At 38.1% G+C, this 18,801-nt stretch overlaps 2 protein-coding genes across 2 annotated transcripts in view; one reads left to right on the top strand and one right to left on the bottom strand.

Moving 5' to 3' along the window:
- The window catches only part of LOC128092711 (basic proline-rich protein-like), a 13,601-nt gene extending 13,512 nt beyond the window's left edge, over nucleotides 1–89 (top strand). Inside the window, exon 3 of the mRNA XM_052707082.1 lies at nucleotides 85–89. Within this exon, the coding sequence (XP_052563042.1) occupies nucleotides 85–89 (5 nt within the window). The remainder of the gene's footprint in view (nucleotides 1–84) is intronic.
- On the bottom strand, nucleotides 19–14,169 carry LOC120416368 (N-acetylgalactosaminyltransferase 6-like). Its single transcript, XM_039578103.2, has 5 exons — nucleotides 13,919–14,169; nucleotides 1,738–2,123; nucleotides 1,312–1,670; nucleotides 375–1,255; nucleotides 19–318 (listed from the first exon to the last, which is right to left on the bottom strand). The coding sequence occupies exons 1-5, from the start codon at nucleotides 13,967–13,969 to the stop codon at nucleotides 139–141; spliced, it is 1,857 nt and encodes a 618-aa protein (XP_039434037.1). The 5' UTR covers nucleotides 13,970–14,169; the 3' UTR covers nucleotides 19–138.
- Between the last annotated feature and the right edge of the window lie 4,632 nt (nucleotides 14,170–18,801).

Raw genomic sequence — 18,801 nt, 5'->3', positions numbered from 1 at the left:
AAAAAAAAAACAAATCGGTTGTATATTTACAAAATATTGCTTTATTTGTACATCTTCAGCGTTCGCTAAGCAGTCTCTAGAAAGGATAAAGAAATCTATTCACATAAAATCGTTTGTTCGTACTAAACCAACTCCACTTCACGGCAGTAACTTTGCACCGTACTCTTCCCAGTTGTCCAAATTTTCCCGATTGACGTAGCCCCAATCCCACCGTTGCGTCTTCTTCCGGTTATCACATTTCGATACGACCACCTTTTTGCCCACCAGATCCAGACACTGATCTCGGCTGGGTTTTCCGTGCATGATCATCTGAGTCTCCTGTTGGGTGAAGAATCTTTAGTGATTGAAGATGAGAATGACGTCTAGGGTATTACCTGATCGTATCTCCACAGCTGATTACCCTGCGACTCGTGGCAGTTGAAGAGGATGACCTCGGCATCGTCACTCGAAGCGTCCAGGCACTTTTCGACGCTCGCTGCCCGGATGTCTCGGTAGTAGGTCAAAGTGAAGAACTGGTTGTTCTGGGGATGCGTCTTGTTCGGCGCGCATCCAAACACACCGATTGGTTCCTTCGCTTTGTGGTTGAGCGTGTCCAAGCAGAGCTTTGGATTTGCGACGCTCTGAACACGTCCGGAAGCGAACGGGAGAGGTTCTCGCAAGGGGTAGCGCACAAGCAGATCGGGAGCCACTTCTTCGAGGAACCACTTGAACGGTTTACATTTGAGCTTCTCCCGTAGGGCTTTCTGCTTGGTGAGATCTCCCGGGTTCGTTTTGTCAAACTGCGGGTTCCGTTCGTACAGGAACTGCTTGTACTCGTCCATCCAGACCTCGGCGACCCGTTTGAAGTTTCTGGTGACGAAGTTGACCCCGCGAGGGTTCGGGAACGGCGAGTACCCCCGGTAGACGTGACCAACCCGCGAACACGGTGCGTCCACCATCCGTCCACCGCACTGCCAGATCTTGAAGCTCAGCTCGTACTGCTCACCGCCCCAGATGTCCAGCCCCTCGTCGTACCCGCCCAGCTCCCAGAAGAACTTGGAACTGATCGCGAACAGGCCGCCGGCCATGATCGGACTTTCGAAGGGTTCGGTTGGGTCGTCCAGATCGCCCGGGCGCAACGGTAGTCGCTTGTAGTAGAACTTCCAGTCGAAGGCGCCCCGTTTGCCCTCGTCCTGGGATCGATACTCGAAGGTGTCGTGCACGATCACGTCGATCAGCGGGCAGACGCAGGTGCGGTAGTCCTGGGCGATGGGATCTGAAAAGGTGGGGGTTGTTAGTGGGTTTGGTGTATTTGAGAATCTTGAGACATACCTAGTAGTGGAGGTAACCAGTTGACATTAACTTCGGTGTGCGAGTCAAGCACGATCAGTACATCTCCGCTGGCAGCTTTGGCACCGGCCAGCCGGGCAATGATCAGGCCTGATCGTTCCGGTAAGTGGATCAGCTTGACCTTTGGACTAAGTTCGCTTTCGACGAATTCCTGCAGAGGTTTCCAGAGGAAAGGTTTCGTGCTATGATCATTCACCAAGATGATCTCCTTAAGTAGATGTGGCGGTGATCGGTTCAGGACGCTGTAAACTGTCCTCAGTAGAGCACTCCAGTGCTCGTTGTAGAAGATGATGATCACACTAACCGTTGGCAGTTCCTGGAGGTACCGTTTCTTTCGACACCTGAAAGCTACAGTGTATTGAGAAAGATCATGCCTAACATCCCACACAGGACATCATCCAGACTTACTGCGGGTGTCGAATGTCCGGAATCGACCGGTTCAGCGCGATCAAGTCGCTGACCACCGCCGAGTATCCGTTCTCCTTGTACAGCTTATCGTTCAGCTTGATATCGCCCGGTTCTCGCAGCTTCAGCGGCTTCCCGTGTTCCCCCGGGCCGTGTCGTTCTGTCTCACTGGCAATTAACGCGTAGTCATGCCAATCCACGCGGAGTCCTTCCACATTTCGTGGGCTGCCGTCGAAGAAGGGTTCGTCGCTTATGTATCGGTAGTAGAGAGTCTTCTTGAAGTTGGACAGGCTGTGGTACTTCTGAATGATGAGTACCACCGTGATGAGTGAGCATGATAGGACAAAAAGCACCTTCAGCAGCCAGTCGCCGATGGTGGCCTGGCGGATCTGTGGAGGGGGAGTGAGGGGGATTAATAGTATGAGGTAATTACCATGACAATGAGTCGATCAGGTGTGCTACTGGATGTTTGAGTGGGGCATGGGGTGAGATCTTTATGTGCCTATTATAACAATCTCAACGATCAACAACGTTTGAATTGAGATAATTTAATTTCAATTAGCAGATTAAAAGATTTTTTTTAAATATTTTCTTTCCGTTACTTTTAACTTATTGTGACCAATGGTAATTTATTACGAATTCATAACAAGTTGACTTTAACGACCCGTGTACTCCCTGGTGATAAACCTTTTCAGCTACCTCGTAAAAAATATCCAAATTGCTGTAACGGAAGACTATACGAAAATGTCACCCCACATTTAGCATTTAAAAGTTGACGAGCGTGCCAATTGCCCGGTCGTAAAAGAAGAAGCCATTTTGCAATTCAAATGAGCAACACACCAACCGCGTGGCTTGATGAGTTTGAAAAGGTGCATCCAAATCTCGGAATCAACTCTCGACACCAAGCAACAACACAATACTTTAACTTCAAACAATATACTTTGCGGTTATCGTAAATCAATCGTTCGCGCACCGATGCTATTAGCTATGGCCGGGCAACACTTCTAGACGATGATGCACCGTCTCAACAGCTGAAAAAAAGTGCAATTTCCATAAGTCATCAGTTTATCTATAGGAACGTGATGTTCTTTGCGCCAAGTTCTAACGCCGTTGATCCACTCTTGGCAATGACCTTGGCCTTCTCCGCTGTACCTGACGTTTGTTTTCTTCTTCCTCCACCCTCGCCACGCGGTAATTACTGTTTTACGATCGCGTCATTCAACTTCTCTCTACCTCATTTAACCCTCCGTTGATCACTTTGTTGCTTTTAGTTTATCTTGTTCGTTTTAAACATCTCTTTGTTAATCTTTTTTATTGTTTTATTCCACCGGTTTAGTTATTCGGTTAATTTATTGTTTTCAACTTTTTTAAATAATATTATTACAAAAAAATAGAAAGCCAACTTGAACACTAAGGGTTAACCAACATAAGGTAGCCCATCACCTGGAGACCTGCGCGGCCACCCCCGGCGATCGACACCGGCCGGCCGGCCGGCATGGCTAACTTTGTTTTTTTTCGCTGTCCCCGGTTTCCGTTTCGTCAGGTTTTATGTCTTGTGTCGAATTTGATTCAGCCGGCGTCACTTCTGGCTGTAAAGCGCGATGAAATTTGATTTAAAGTCGGGAGTGACGAGGGAAGGAGCTCGATTAGTGTTTGGAGATTATCTTGCAGGTCCATCAAACAGACACACGACTTCATTCGTATCCAGGTTTTTAAGCGAAGATGGCGTTCGAATGGTGAACGTCCGAAATGTCAAAATCGCGCAGTAGCACCAACATTGGAAAAACAAATGTAGCTGTCATGCAATTGGCACACTTTTTTCGTAATGTTGGTACCACTGCGTGATTTTGACATTTCGGGCGTTCACCTTTCGAACGCCATTTTCGCTTAAAAACCTGGATAGAACATGAGCAGATAATGTATAGTTTCAGTTAATGATCAACGTGGAGTTATGACCCGAGGTTGTCTAAAGACGTGATTTAGAATGATGTGTCAACCAGCGTTCTTCAAACAGTCCACGGAGACCATTAATTAGGAGTTCTAGTTGGATTCTCATTAGGGGAGGTGACCTCTGACAGCAAGTCTGTCATCGTATGTGTACATTAAAAAGCGAAAAGGTACCCGCGGAATGGATCCACGCGTCACCTGCTGCCAGGTTAATGGCTTAACCTGAGTGATGTGGTGGAGAACTTTGCCTGTTTGTTTTGCGGTGACAATATGGCAACTAGGACACATACTAACCTTCAATCTTGAAGGTTCTTGTTAATTGAAAATGATTTTTAGCAATTTTCAACGTTATCGACAAGTGATTTTTGACCAATTTTGTGTTTTCGGTAGGTTATGAATAGGTTTGGTGATCTTTCATGCTCAAAATTGTAAATTTCACGGGGAGCTTAATTTCAACTTTTTAATTTTCCGGAAATTTCACAGAACGTAAAAAATGCCGAGCCACGTAGCCCAGTGGTAACGCTTCCGCTTCGTAAGCGGTAGATCGGGGATCAAATCCCGGCTCGGACCAACACAACTGGTGATCTTTTCCCTTCTGGATTCGATTGCTTAGTAAAGGGAAGGTAATGTATCTTCACAAACTGGACCTTATCAAGACACCTTAGGAAGACAACTTATGGAATGTTAACATTAACCTTAACATGTTAACATTAAGTTGATTAATAAACTGTCACTGAATCCGCTTTGTAAATTTCGATAAATTTTTATTTTGAAATTCCAAATCAGAACAAGGTTCAACAATCTTGTCTAGCTAAAAAGATTTAAATAACTTGAACCTTCTGCGTCATATACCCAATAAAATGTTTAAAAAAGTTTTAGTCTCCCTATCCAAAAAAATATTTTAAAATCTTAAGGCAAAAATAATATAATCGGTAACGAAAAGTAAAAATAATATTAAAGATCAGAAAACAAAAAAAAAATAGTGGGAAAAAAATATTTGAAGAAAATTCTGAGATATTTTTCAATGTTTTGGCAGATAAAAACAGAAATGACATTGCTTTTTTAAGCTGACAATTTTAAATTTCTACGGGAACGTCATCAAATAACGTGAAATTTAAACGGGACTCAAAAAAATCTGCCGGGACCGTGGTGTAGGGGTAAGCGTGGTTGCCTCTCACCCAGTCGGCCTGGGTTTGATCCCAGAAGGTCCCGGTGGCATTTTTCGAGACGAGATTTGTCTGATCGCGCCCTCCGTGGGATGGGCAAGTAAATGTTGGCCCGGACTAACCTAAAGGTTAGGTCGTAAGCTCAGTCCAGGTGTAGGAGTCGTCTCCCTGGGTCCTTTCTCGGTGGAGTCGCTGGTAGGCAGTTGGACTCACAATCCAAAGGTCGTCAGTTCGAATCCCGGGGTGGATGGAAGCTTAGGTGTAAAAAGAGGTTTGCAATTGCCTCAACAATCAAGCCTTCGGACACCTAGTTTCGAGTAGGAATCTCGTAATCGAGAACGCCAAGGCAATGCTGTAGAGCGAATAATTTGATTTGATTTTTTCAAAAAAATCTGAGATGGTACAAAAAGGTTTGATTTTAAAGATCAAAAACAATATTAGTAAGCAAACTTAATGTAATCTTGAATGAACCAAGTTTTAATATTCTGATTTCTTTTGAAATTGTAGCTTTAAAAGAATTGTAGGCAATGTGTTATTACAAAGAATGAAAATATAATTTAATTTGGTAAATTTTCTAAGAAAAGTTGATAAATTATTTCATGTTGTTATGTTTGTGCATTGATTTGAACCTTACGCAAATTTCACGGGATTTTACGGAAATTTTAAAAATTCACGAATTTCACGCTGTCCGCGAAATCTTGAAAATTTACTAACCTAACAACACAATGCAGAAATTACAGAAAAAAGTGGTAAAATTACTTATTATTTTTTTTTTTTTTTTTTTTTGAATTAAATATACTTTATTGAATCTTTCTTATAATAATTACATTTGGTTTACATAATAAGTGGTCAGCTGTGGCTCTTCAGCTTTAATTTGCTTTTCGTGATTTAAACACTGTTCATTTCCATAACTTTAAAAATATATGATTTATCATTTTTGTAACACTAGGTACAATGAGGAAAAAAAAAATGTTAAGAAAACATAACCTAACCTAAAACTAACTTAAACTTACAATAAACTAAACCAATCCTTGAATCAAGGGGTATTCAGAAATAGCACATTTTTCCCTGAATTTCAAACATTTTTCTTGAATCTTCTGATCCAACATTTTTACTTCTGCTAATTCATGAACCTCACTTGATCTTGTCCAGCCAGGAACATTCAAAACCATTTTGAGTACCTTGTTTTGGACACGCTGGAGCTTCAATTTATGAGTTCTAGCGCAACACTCCCAAACAGGTACTGCATACTCAATAACGGGGTAAATTATTTGTTTGTAAACTGCTAGCTTATTTTTCAAAGATAGCTTTGATTTTCTGTTAATTAAAGGATACAAACACCTGATGAGAATGCTGCACTTGTTCAATATTTTATCTACATGCTGCCGAAACAATAGTTTCGAGTCAAGTATGAGACCTAAATAGACAACTTCCTTTGACCAGGGTATTGAAACATCATTCATTTTAATCAAAACATCATCCTTTGGGACAAATCGGGCCGATTTGGAAAGTGGAAAAATGATGGTTTGAGTTTTGGCTGCATTTATGCGAATTTTCCAGTCGCCAAAGTATTCGGAAAGAACGTCAAGACCCTTCTGAAGACGGCCAACTAAATATCTGGTTATTTTACCCTTATAAATAACGGCAGTGTCATCAGCAAAAAGTGACAAGACACCATTACCAGGAAGAGTAGGCAAATCAGATGTAAAAATATTGTACAGAAGTGGGCCAAGAATACTTCCTTGGGGAACCCCAGCATCAATGTTGAATAATCCAGATGCAATCCCATTCAGAAAAACCCTGAACGATCTCTCCGAAAGATAGTGCTGGATAATTTTGATAAGATACATTGGAAAACCGTATAAATACAGTTTATGTATCAAACCATCATGCCAAACATTGTCAAAAGCCTTCTCAACATCCAACAAAGCCATAGCAGTTGATTTAGACTCAAGCTTGTTCTGCTTGATGATTTTAGTTACTCTCGTAAGCTGATGAGCAGTATTATGCCCCTTTCGGAAGCCAAACTGCTCATTCAAAATTATATTATTATCGTTGGTAAAATCCAAAAGCCTTGAATAGATGACCTTCTCAAAGAGTTTGGACAGACTACTCAAAAGACTAATGGGACGATAACTTGTTGGCGATGTTGGATCTTTTTGAGGCTTCAAAATTGGTATGACTTTGCCCAGTTTCCAATTGGTGGGGAAGTAACCAAGTTGCAAACATTTATTGAAAATATTGGCTAGATGTTGGAAGAACTGATCACTCTGTTTTTTCAACACTAGATTAAAAATGTTATCAAAGCCAGGAGCTTTCATATTTTTCATTTGTTTAACTGCAACTTTGACTTCCTCACCAGAAACATGGGAATCTGCAGGAAATTCAAAGGTAGAGTCATTGATTGTTGAAATACTATTGGCAACTGATGTTTCTTTACGGCTGGTCATGGAAGCGCCAAGATTATGTGAACTAACAAAATGAAGCCCAAGTGCATTTGCCTTTTCCTCGGATGTAATCAAAGGAGAATCCTCAACAATAAGAGGAGGAATAGGCTTTGGTTTGTTTTTAAGAACTTTTGAAAGTTTCCAAAATGGTTTTGAATAATTCCCAAGCTGGCTTACATGTTTTGAAAATTCTTGATTTCTGATATTGTCAAGTCGGTCTTGTATGATTTTGTTCAAATTGTTCACTGAAATCTTTTTGTCATAGTCCCCAGTCCGTTGATATTGTCTCCTATAAACATTCCTAAGTCTAATCAAGTGTTTAGTATCTACGTCAATATCAGTTACCTTAAAATTAACAGGAACCTCCCGAACGTTGGCAGCCTCTGCTTGGTTGATAGCCTGCTGGATCACCTCCAGCGAACGATCAATATCAGCAGAAGTTTCCGGGTGTTGATCATAGTCGATGTTGCTGTCTACCACTTGCTGAAACTGCTGCCAGTCAACGTTGTGGTAATCTTTCCGGGTTGGTTGCCGCTGCGGAGTAACGGAAGCTCCAACCTCCACAACCACCGGATAGTGATCAGAACTCAACTCTTCAAACACCTCAGGATGAGCCACGTTCTCAGCCATATTGGTAATGAAGAAGTCGATGATTGAGTGATTCCCAGACCGAGCCACCCTCGTTGGACGATCTGGACTCACAACGTTGTAGTATCCGTTTTGCAGATCGTTGTGCAGAATCACTCCGTTCCGATTCCTCCTGCTGTTGCCCCAAACTTCATGCTTCGCGTTGAGGTCACCAGCGATGATGTACTTTGCGCTCCGCCGTGTCAGCTTCTGGATATCGCTCTTCAGTTTTGCTGCTGAACCATCTCTGGCATTCACCTGACGTGGGCAGTATGCAGCAATGAAGAGTACTGGGCCAACCGAAGTGGAAATTTCCACCCCAACGGCCTCGATGATATCCAGCTTGAAGTGTGGCAGCCGGCGTGGCTTGAGATCACGATGAACAGCGACAAGCACACCTCCTCCTCCAGAGGTGGTCCTGTCGAGCTGCGTCGCGATCTTGTAGTTTTGCAGATAAACTTTTTCACCGGGCTTCAGATGAGTTTCCGTGATGGCAGCTACGTCGATCTCCTTCTCGCGAAGAAAATCCACCAGCTCTAAGTTCTTCCTCCTAATGGAGCAAGCGTTCCAATTCAGCAGCTTGAGGGACCTACGATCCATACTGGATGACGAACGAGGTCAGCACTTCAATCTGCTGGGTCTTGGTTTTGCATCCACGCAGTGCAGCGGACATCTGTTTGAAAATATTGAGGAGTTCGGTTGAGGTGTAAAGATCATTACCATTTTCCTCAACTGCTGGTTCTTGGGTTGGTCTTGGCTCCTGGCTGAAGCCCGGTGGTGACGGTCTCGGCTCCTGGCTGGAACCCGGCCGCGGTTGATGCATCTCAGCTCTCTTCCTGGGATCCAACGGCAACGGTGCCAAGTTCGGGACCTGGCGTCGCGGTTGAAGAGGTGGAAAGTTTTGCTCCACCAGGGCTGGAGGAGTTCTACGACGCTGAGGCTGATTCTTCGTCGATGCTTGCTGCCGAATTTTCACGAACTCAGCTCTCTTGGGGCACTTTCGGTCGGTTGACGAGTGCTCACCGTTGCAGTTGAGGCACTTCACCAGCGAATCTTGGATGCACTGGGATGTGATGTGCGCATCGGTACCACATTTGGCGCAACGACGCTTTAGGTGGCAGTTCTTACCTCCATGCCCGAAGCCCAGGCAGTTGAAGCATTGTGTGACGTCACGGTGCACTGGTCGGTATCGCTCCCACGACACGATAATGTTGAAAACCGCTCGGATTGCCTTCAGCTCAGGAAGCGTCGTCGATCCCTTAGCCAAATGCAGCAGGTAGAGCTGGTCACGGTACTTGATGTCTTTGTTGCGTCGGCTCATTTTGTGCACGGCCAACACATCCAGTTTCAAAACTTTTAGCTCGGCAGCTAATTCCTCCACTGGCATGTCGTACAGACCTCTGACGACGATTTTGTACGGCTTATCCATGGCGACATCATGGGTAAAGTACTCCGCCTCGTTTTCGGTCAAGTATTCCTTGACCAGTTGATAGTGCTGCCTGGATTGCACCAGCACCTTAAATCCGTCCTGACACAGACGAATGTTGCCTTGGACTTTCCCAGACTTGATGAGTTCAACCAGCCCCGCTCGAAAGTCGATCGTTGCTGCTGATTGCCGCACATAAAAAGGAGGCAGTTTCTCCTTTCGCTGTTTCACTTCATTCTCCTTTGCTTTCGCTACCTGGTCCTCGTCAGGCAGTCCAGCGAACTTGTTGTTCTTCAAAAGCTGCTCCTCGTGCGACGAAGAGTTCTCCTCCTCCTCATCCATCGGTACAGTACCGTCGCTCTTTTTCGTCTTTTTGCTGTTCGATGTCACTTCCAAAAGCACCTTCCTCTTGGAAATCCCCGGTTTTTGGCCATCAGTTGAGGCCTCAACCTTCCTTTTGGAAATTCCCACTTTTTTGCCTGCTTGAGCCGCAGGTAGGGCGATATTGCCGGCGTTTTGCGCCGGGACGCGACGAGTCATGTTGAATCAGACAACCTTCTCCAACGAATGCTCGGATAACAATCAAATTACTTATTAAATTCTCATTTACTCTCAAAAATCTTCATTCATTCAGACATCATCTTCATTTCAAAATCATCTTCATTTCATAATGTGCATTTTCATGAACCAAAAAATTCTACTTTGGCAAAAAAAAAAAAAAAAATAATGTTGAGAATATTGTGGATATTTGGAGTTTTTTTTTGAATGATTCAATAAACCAAGTTTTCACTTCTTGCTTTTTGGGTGTTTTTGAAACCGCCTAAGGCGAGGTTCTCAGTCAGCTGAACCTTACGGGCTATTTTGGCATTTTTTTTTCGTTCATCGCTGGCCACATGTGAAACATAAATAAAAATTACCGAAACTTGAAATATATTATAGTTTGTATAAGTTGAAATTTGAAAACTTACTTTTTGTGCATCTTTCATTTGATTTTTGAATTTAAAAACTGTCAAAAAAAAATATTTCCATAATCTGTTGGAACCACGTTCCAGTTCAATCTGTGCTAAATAAATTTCCTATGCACAAATTAAATTTTCAACGTAATTTTGACATTGTCCCCTTTTAAATTCTAAGATTTTCTTGAATTCAAGTTTCGAAAACATTTATTTTTTTACATTTTGATACTCTTTTCAATATTTGTTTGATTTTTTAAAATTTGAAACAAGCTTTTCAAACCACAATATTTTTCAATTTATATAATATTCAATAAATATTATATAATTAAGGTTTTGTTCAACAATTAAGATTATGTTGGCTGATAAAAAAACAAAACCATTTTTTCAGTAGATTAGTGTTAGATTATAGACTTTTTGTACTAAGTTTTATTTTTTCATAATTTCTTATCAAGGAAGAGTACAAGAACAACAATAAAATTTATGTGAATATAATTGAATCATGAAATTTTTTTTTAATTTTAGTTGTTTTTTGTTCGAAAAATGAAACAATAAATTTTAAAATGTTGGTTTGAAATGCATATTTCACAATCGATTTTAAGGTATGCGTGCTTTTTGCAAAATGAAAAATATCATTTTTTGCAAAATGAAAAATATCAATTAAATATAACCGGAATGGTATGGAACCATTTTGATCTCGAAAAATAAGTATTTAAAGTACCTCAGGAAGTATTTTTAAACATACTTTAAATAGTTTTGAATGTTGATTTGTAATTTGTTGTTTTATTGGTTACGATACACACTCAGAATCAATTTTCGACTTCGGCAGAATTATCTGCCGACCGTGATCGGCAGGTAATATTCTGCCGAAATCTCGGTAGAAAATTTATTGTCCCAATATTCTCGATTAAATTTAACCGATAATTCGGCAGATCTAAGCAAAATTCTGCGGCAGAATTCTGCAGAAAACAGAACAACTGAGCGCTCGGCAGAGAGTTCGGCAGAAAATTCATTCGCCGAAGTCTCGGCAAAAGTAATTTTGACAGTCAGCTTGTTTATAACGAAAATCTCGGCATTCCTGGAAACGAATTTAACCGAAAATCTCAGCATTTATCATAATAAAAACAAATCGAGATTTTCGCAATTAGTTAAAAGCTGAAAAAACATTATTCCACGTATTTTGAAACAATATGCATGCGTGTTTTCATATTTATTGGTCGTTTATAGTATAATCTGATACAATATATTGTATTATATATTGTATTGTAATATATTATATAATATATGTAATATATTATATATTGTATTGTAATATATATATTCTTTTGAACCAGAATGAATCCTATATTGCTACCAAGCGCCATCGTCATGCATTTCCTTGGTAAAAGCTGCAAATGAAAGACCCTCCAGATTATCTTTTCACTTACTGATTTTATTAAATTACCTAGCTTTTTTTATTATTACCTAGCTTTCAAGTAGAAATCCTGTAGAAATTCGAGTAGAAATCCGGATTTATCCAAAGAACCAGAACTTAGCTTAGCGAGTACTTCTCATATCGAAAACAAATATGGCTACCTCAACATCTAACCAAACAGCTCGGCACTTTCTAGCGAATTTGACAGATGAATTGCCGAACTCGGTAGGTTTTGGACATGCCGAGATTTTCGTTAAATTTAACTGACGAACTTCGGCATTTTGCCTAGATCTGCCGAATTATCGGTTAAATTTAACCGAGAATATTGGGACAATAAATTTTCTACCGAGATTTAGGCAGAATATTACCTTGCCGAGCACGGTCGGCAGATAATTCTGCCGAAGTCGAAAATTGATTCTGAGTGTGTAAACTGTGCATCAGGTTCATTATTGTATAATGAAGAAAACACTGATAAATATGATTATTTGAATACTCTCAAAGTGTCATATTTATCTCTATGAAAAAGAGTTCGATCCTAAAAATAGTCTACATTATTGGAAGCTACACACTCATTTTTGGTTTTCGAGCTCGGCAGAATTCTGCCGAAAACAGAACAACTGATTTCTTCGGCAGAAAAATGCCGAACTTCGGCAAATTAACTGTCATTTTTCACCGAGTAATCGGGACAATGACTCACATTTTGCCGAGATTCGGCATATATTTCTGCCGAGCGATAAGTTGTTCTGATTTCGGCAGAATTCTGCCGAAGTTCGGCATAAAAATCTGAGTGTGTAGTTTCTATGTTACAAGTTTCATTTGCATTTGAAACAGAATTCAAAAATATCACAATATTTATAGAAATTTTCAGTAAAACTAGTTTCTCATTAAATTTCGAAAATATATGAACCACGATTTATTTTTTTTTGGTGTCAACAAAAATTAATATTTTTATTAAAATTTTGATTTCTAATGAATGGTACTCGGAACTTTTTATAAACTCAAATAAAACATTGAAAGTAACCTTACTTTTGGTCAATTTGATGAAATCAATCAATTTGGTCATTTTAAGGATAAAATACGTAGGAAACACAGGGACTATCAATTAATAAGAATATCAACCCCCCAACAACAGTTAGTAATTTTACTTGTTATTTTTATTGCTTGAAAATTAATTCTTTCTTTGACTTTGACACAAAACACTCTTCTGAAAAAACTTCAGTTAAAAAGCATTTTCTAACATGAGTTTATAGCGATAAGAACAAAGCAATTTTGTTATCTGATCAATCATTGCAGCGTGCTTCAGCTTAATTGCTGGGACGAGTTTGCGACACGAATTACAAAAGGGAGGAAAATTCATTTTTCAAACAAATCAACAATAAAGATATACTTTAAGCTTTGTGTGAAACTGTTTTGTTCAGTTCAATTGCACAAAAGCTTTAAGTAAATGTGTTTATAAAAAACTTTTTAAAGGAAATATGTAACAACTTTTTAAGTGGCAATTTGATCTACATTTAGAAGCAGCTAATCTATCACGCAGATCATTTATACAACCTGGCGGGAGCCAATGAACTGCTCCAAATGATATTCCTTGCGCCAAAAATACGCCCAGGTACCCCCATCGTGAACGTGAACTACCCGCGGAGTAAATAACGACTCCTTTTTTTTCGTTGTTATTTTTATAAACATAGCTTCCCCGGTCAGAAGAAGAGAGTACAGTACGTGAATCGCGAAACCAAAGTGGTAGATCGGAGTGGTATCGGATATCAAAGAGGAGACAGTCATTAAATTGGAAGCCCCGAATTAATTAAGAATTCGCGTCGTCGTCGTCGTCGTCGTCGTCAGGTGGGCACAGGTGAAGGTAAACACAGCAGAGAAGAATATCAAATCTCCTTTCGAAGAGCAAACTTGGTCAAACTCGAACGCAGTTATTTGATCCACGTCTATCGACGCGCCCCAGATATTCGGAGCTTTTTTTTTTGAGAATTAGGATGCGGTTTCGAAAACTGGTTTGCGATCGAAATGATACGTGTGGACACTTTTTTTTGGCAAAATATTTTTGGAAAACAGGATTAAGCTGTTATTTTGACCGTCGTGAAAGTCGCCGAGCTTGTTGTTTTCGTTGATACCATCATGATAAAACTATCACTATCTTCACGAAAACTGAGATTCAACCACTTTCGATAAGAAACACTTGTCGTCCTCACCTTGCGATAAGCGGAATGTTTGAACTGACGGAAGATTCTTTGCACCCTCATGATTGGCGTTGTCGTCGTTGCAGATCACTATCCATAAAATTCCGTTACCACTTTTCACCGCAAAACTTTTTGCCACGTTTTGACCATCGGTCAGAGATAACGGCCCCACCAAACCCCCTCTTTCACTAGTGTCTCCAACTATTAATAGGTCCGTCCGGTGGTGATAACATTTCTGCAAGTGCCAAAATCTGTACTGTTACTGGTTGTAGCAAAAAAAAAAAAAAAAAAAAAAACATGTAAAGCGAAAAAACGCGTTCAAGTGCGACGAAATAAAAGAGACCGGTGGCGCGGCGATGGAAAGTCCATGTGCGAATCGGGCGACCGTTTGATAAAGACTACTTCACTATAGCTACGAACTTTGCTTGCCTGACTCTGCCAAGACGATGGGCAGTGCTGGCGGTGGCGACTCTGAAGCGGGCAGGGTCGTAGCAGCAGAGTTGGTGAAGATGTTTGAAGTTTTTTTTTAAAGTTCAAGTTTCTCATCTAGTTCAACTTAATCTAAATCAAAACCAAATTTCAAGGCAAAACTTGTTAGAAAACTCTTGGAGCATGATTATTGATTACTGTTCTACAACTAGATATATTTATTTTATAATGAGAACGGGCAACCAAACTATTTGAAAAGTTTGGCAGAAGCTGTAATTGGATGTCAACAGACGGCGCTCTGATATAGTTATAAAAAAAGAACTGATGCACAAAAAATCGTAAGCGTACTTCGAGATTCAAACCGAAGCACTTTGAATGAGAGTAGAGGGTGACAATGTTGAAGATTTTGAATTTCCTAGGAGTCGCACCGGGATTTTTTAAAAATAAAAACAAAACAAAGCATTAACAATTTGTAATTGCAAGCCATAGTTTTTTTTTACATGGAATAAGGGTTGTAAAATGCATTATAAATCAATACCGTTATCTTGGGCGAATCGGTATTATAGTCTGAATAGGGACAAAATTTTGAGAGCTCTTGAATGCTTCAAAATGGAAATCAAAAAATGTTGTTCTGTGTCTGTTCAGCCAAACCAATTAAAAAATATCATAATATGGTGCAAAAACATGGCTAACATACATATCCCAATTTGATCTTTGCTGTCAAATTCGCCCCAGATTACGGTACAGTTAATTGTCAATCTTTAATTCTTTTTAAAACCCCAAGTCAGATTAATAATGTTCGCGATAAAAAATTCTCTGCTAAACATTTTTTGTTTCAATATTAATTCAAAAACGAATCCTAACGTATTAAAAGGGACCATTCATAAACCACGTGGACACAGTTTATGAAATTGTTATCGTTGATTGCAATATTTTGTTTGCCTCTTGATTTTTCGGAGTATTATTGAGGGAGTGTTTTTCGGAATTGCAACAATGTTTTAATTTTTTTTTCTCAAACTTTAAAGTTTCAACTGAAATAGACGTCCAATCAACTGAAAACAATTTAAAAAAAATCACCGTGGATAATCACTGTTAGCACGATTGAACCAGTTTAATAGTAGTTTATGTAACAATACGACTCGTCGTATTTATCCAGCTTGTTAAGCCTCGTTGAATAAATTTACGAACCGTGCTTAAAAAATCATTGTCATATTGCATAAATTATTACTATACTGGATCAATCACGCTAAGAATTAAAATTCATTTTAAATAGTTTGAGTCAATTGCGCGTTAATTTCCATTGAAATGCAAATCTAAAAAAAAATTGTAAATTTGCATGGAGACTAGCATTTGAAAAGGGCTAATTAGAGTGTTACTTCCATTTCAAATGTCACACGGCGTGTTTCCTAGAACAACCTTATCAGGAAAAAAATAGTCATCGCTACTTTCAAATGTGTCTTATAGGAAATTTTCTCAGCTTTCCAATGCTTCTAAGAGCGAAATGTTTCATCGGGAAATTCCTGAGATATCTCTATTTTATTGTTTTTGGTTTTAAATTCCTTTATTATTTATTGGAAACTTTTAAATAACAGTCCAGGAAACTTGTCAAATGATGTGTTTCATGTGTCTTTTACTCATCAAAATGTGCAGAATAAGACAAAAAAAACTTTGTAGAAGGTTGCAAAACGCTAAACATTTTGCAAATCATGTTTTGTCTAAGTTTTTGAATATATGGGATTTATTCAGAAATTAAAATCATAAAACAGTGTAAAAATATATTTTGTACAAGAATTATTTGATAATTACATATTTTTTGTGTACAAATAACACGTGTCTACTCTGATTTAGCTTGTTCAACCGAAACTATGGCAGGTTTGTGATTGTTAATGGTATTATTGAATTTTAATGAATAAATTTGATATTTTCTTAAGCAAACATTAACCTGGAACATAAATACAAATATGATTTGAAATCGAAAATATACTACATATTACTGTAGCAAGCTTCAAAAGTCATATTTTCATCAGTATAAAATAAAAATTAAATTTTATAAAATGTTTTCTGTTGAAAATGCACTTAAAAGTAGCACTTAAACTCGAGTCTTCCAATTCAGAATGCTGAAAACACCGTCACAAACATTTTTTTTTGTTTGAACAAAAATTAAATAATATTTTAACAAAAAAAAAACAAACAGAAACTTTCTTATCAAACTATTTGAAAAAAAAAATCAAGAAATATATATATTTTTTTTATAGATGAGATTGAAGATGAGAGTCTTATAAACTTCTAAAATATTGCTAATCATTTAATCATTTAATACAAAAAAACTAAAACAATCATTTCATACTAATGAAAAGTATTTCTCCTAAAGCTCGCAACAGTAATTTGCAGTTTAATTTCTAGTATTAAACATGTTTTGTATCCATGCAACTGTTTAGTGTTTGATTAAGGAAATATTATATTTATGCATAAAAATCTTGTAATACCCTATCAATCTCAAACCTGTAGAAATTTCGGTTGTATCAGCTAATTCCAAGCTGGATCAGAGCAGACCGGTGTTATTTGTGCACATCAATTGTGTAATAATCTATTTGTTCTTTTAAAATTAATATTTCAATACGATTTTATTATTTTAATATTTGAATAAATCCCACATATCCAAAAATTCGGTTAAAACTTAATTTTCAAAATGTTTAGCGGTTTGCAAACTTCTACAAAGTTGTTTCTTGTCTTATTCTGCACATTTTGATGAGTAAAAGACACATGAAACACATAATTTGACAAGTTTCCTGGACTGTTATTTAAAAGTGTCCAATTAATAATCAAGGATTTTAAAAGAAAAAACTTAAAATACTGATATCTCAGAAATTTCCCGATGAAACATTTCGCTCTTAGAAGCATTGGAAAGCTGAGAAAATTTCCTATAAGACACATTTGAAAGTAGTGATGACTATTTTTTCTAATTAAGGTTGCCCAGAAAACACGCCGTGGTCAGAAATGAATTTTAAATTTGAAAAATTCGAAGGGACTTAAAAAGTGAAATGTATCTTGTATTGACAATAACAATCGCTTTTGAGATATTGAGAGTTTCCTCTCAGGAACCAAGAAAACCAATCTTTAATGTTATAAAAAGTTTCAATAATGTTTTTTCAAAATGTTTTTTTTATGATTTTTCTTTAAAATTAAACTTTTGGTGGACAAATGTTGGGCCGTTTTTTTATATGGTTCAAAAGTTGACACGGATTTTGTTTATTTTTGTAATTAAGGCCGTTGCAAATATTTTTCGAAATTTATGTCGCCCCACTCCCTTCTTCCTTTAAAATCGTTTCGAAAAATCAGAGGTAACTTTTTTCAGAGAACTTCGAAATTTTAACGAAAATAGAAGTCTTAGAAACTGAAAACCTTTGAAACTTGTGAAATTCTAATGTGCAGTACTGTGATTGCAACTGGACTGGTGTAAAATGCATTTTGAAAGATTTTTTTTGCATTCAAATGTTGAAGCTTGTTATTTGAATTTCTGCATTTTTTTATTTTATTGTCGCTTCTTCAGGGGTTCTTGGACATAAACCTAAAAAAAATATTTGCAACGGCCTTAATTTTAATATGTTTCCTGTGTTTACAGCGCTTGATACAGTCATAATCTCAGGAACAAGAAAACCAATATGAAATTTTTGAAGAAAAAATATAATAAAAATTATATAATATATAGAATCGAAAATTTTATCAGGGCAAGGATTTCGATTGCGATTCCGATTTTACATAAAATTAAGATCATTAATTTCTTGGATGAAAATGCTTTCCAAAAAATTCTTTGTTCCCAAAAAAATAAAACATAGGTAAACATATGAAAAAAATCTTATTTTTCTTGTATTAAATCTGTATTTTCTGCTTATTGTGTTTTCACAAAAAATATCATTAATTCAATTTGTACGAGATTTAAAAGCGATGATGGTTATGCATTTTGTATTGATTCTAGTTCATAGAACTTAAAAATGATTTATTTTTTATAGTTTAAGTCGCTTCCCCATTCAAAAGTGCTCCAAAAATCTGGAGGTTATTTTTTCCCTCAAACAACATTTTCATGAATTTCATTTTCAACTAAAACACCCCTCCCCCCGCCCTCCCATTTAATTTTAAATTATATTTTGCAAAGGTAATTCAGAAAATTACATTTCCGTGTACACGGATAAAAATAATGTAATCCAATCCAATCGTGTCGAATTTGAAAACATTGAATTGTTCCGAAATCATAAAAAAATCGACTCTGCTGTAGATGTTTTCAAAATCGAAATTTTTTTTTGACGGTTTCCGAATCATTTTAATGTTAACAAATTTGAAGAGTTGCTGCATTGGCTTACAGGATTTCTATCCGTGTATTTATGCGGAAACTTTCATAAGATTTCGAACAAATGTCAGGCAAATTTAGTTTCAATGAGTTAGGAGAAATGAAAAAAAAAACAATAGTT

Source organism: Culex pipiens, chromosome 2 (genome assembly GCF_016801865.2).
Source record: "Culex pipiens pallens isolate TS chromosome 2, TS_CPP_V2, whole genome shotgun sequence".
Taxonomy (NCBI): domain Eukaryota; kingdom Metazoa; phylum Arthropoda; class Insecta; order Diptera; family Culicidae; genus Culex; species Culex pipiens.
The sequence above is the reverse complement of the archived record's forward strand: the minus strand, read 5'-3'. Positions and strand labels throughout refer to the sequence as shown.

Bases quoted from the DNA above. Each gene is read 5' to 3' on its own strand.
- LOC120416368 (XM_039578103.2), bottom strand. From the start codon at position 13,969: ATGAGGGTGCAAAGAATCTTCCGTCAGTTCAAACATTCCGCTTATCGC. The intron at 2,124-13,918 runs GTGAGGACGACA...CCCCCTCCACAG, and splicing joins AACATTCCGCTTATCGCAAG to ATCCGCCAGGCCACCATCGG. The intron at 319-374 runs GTAATACCCTAG...TTCACCCAACAG, and splicing joins AGCTGTGGAGATACGATCAG to GAGACTCAGATGATCATGCA.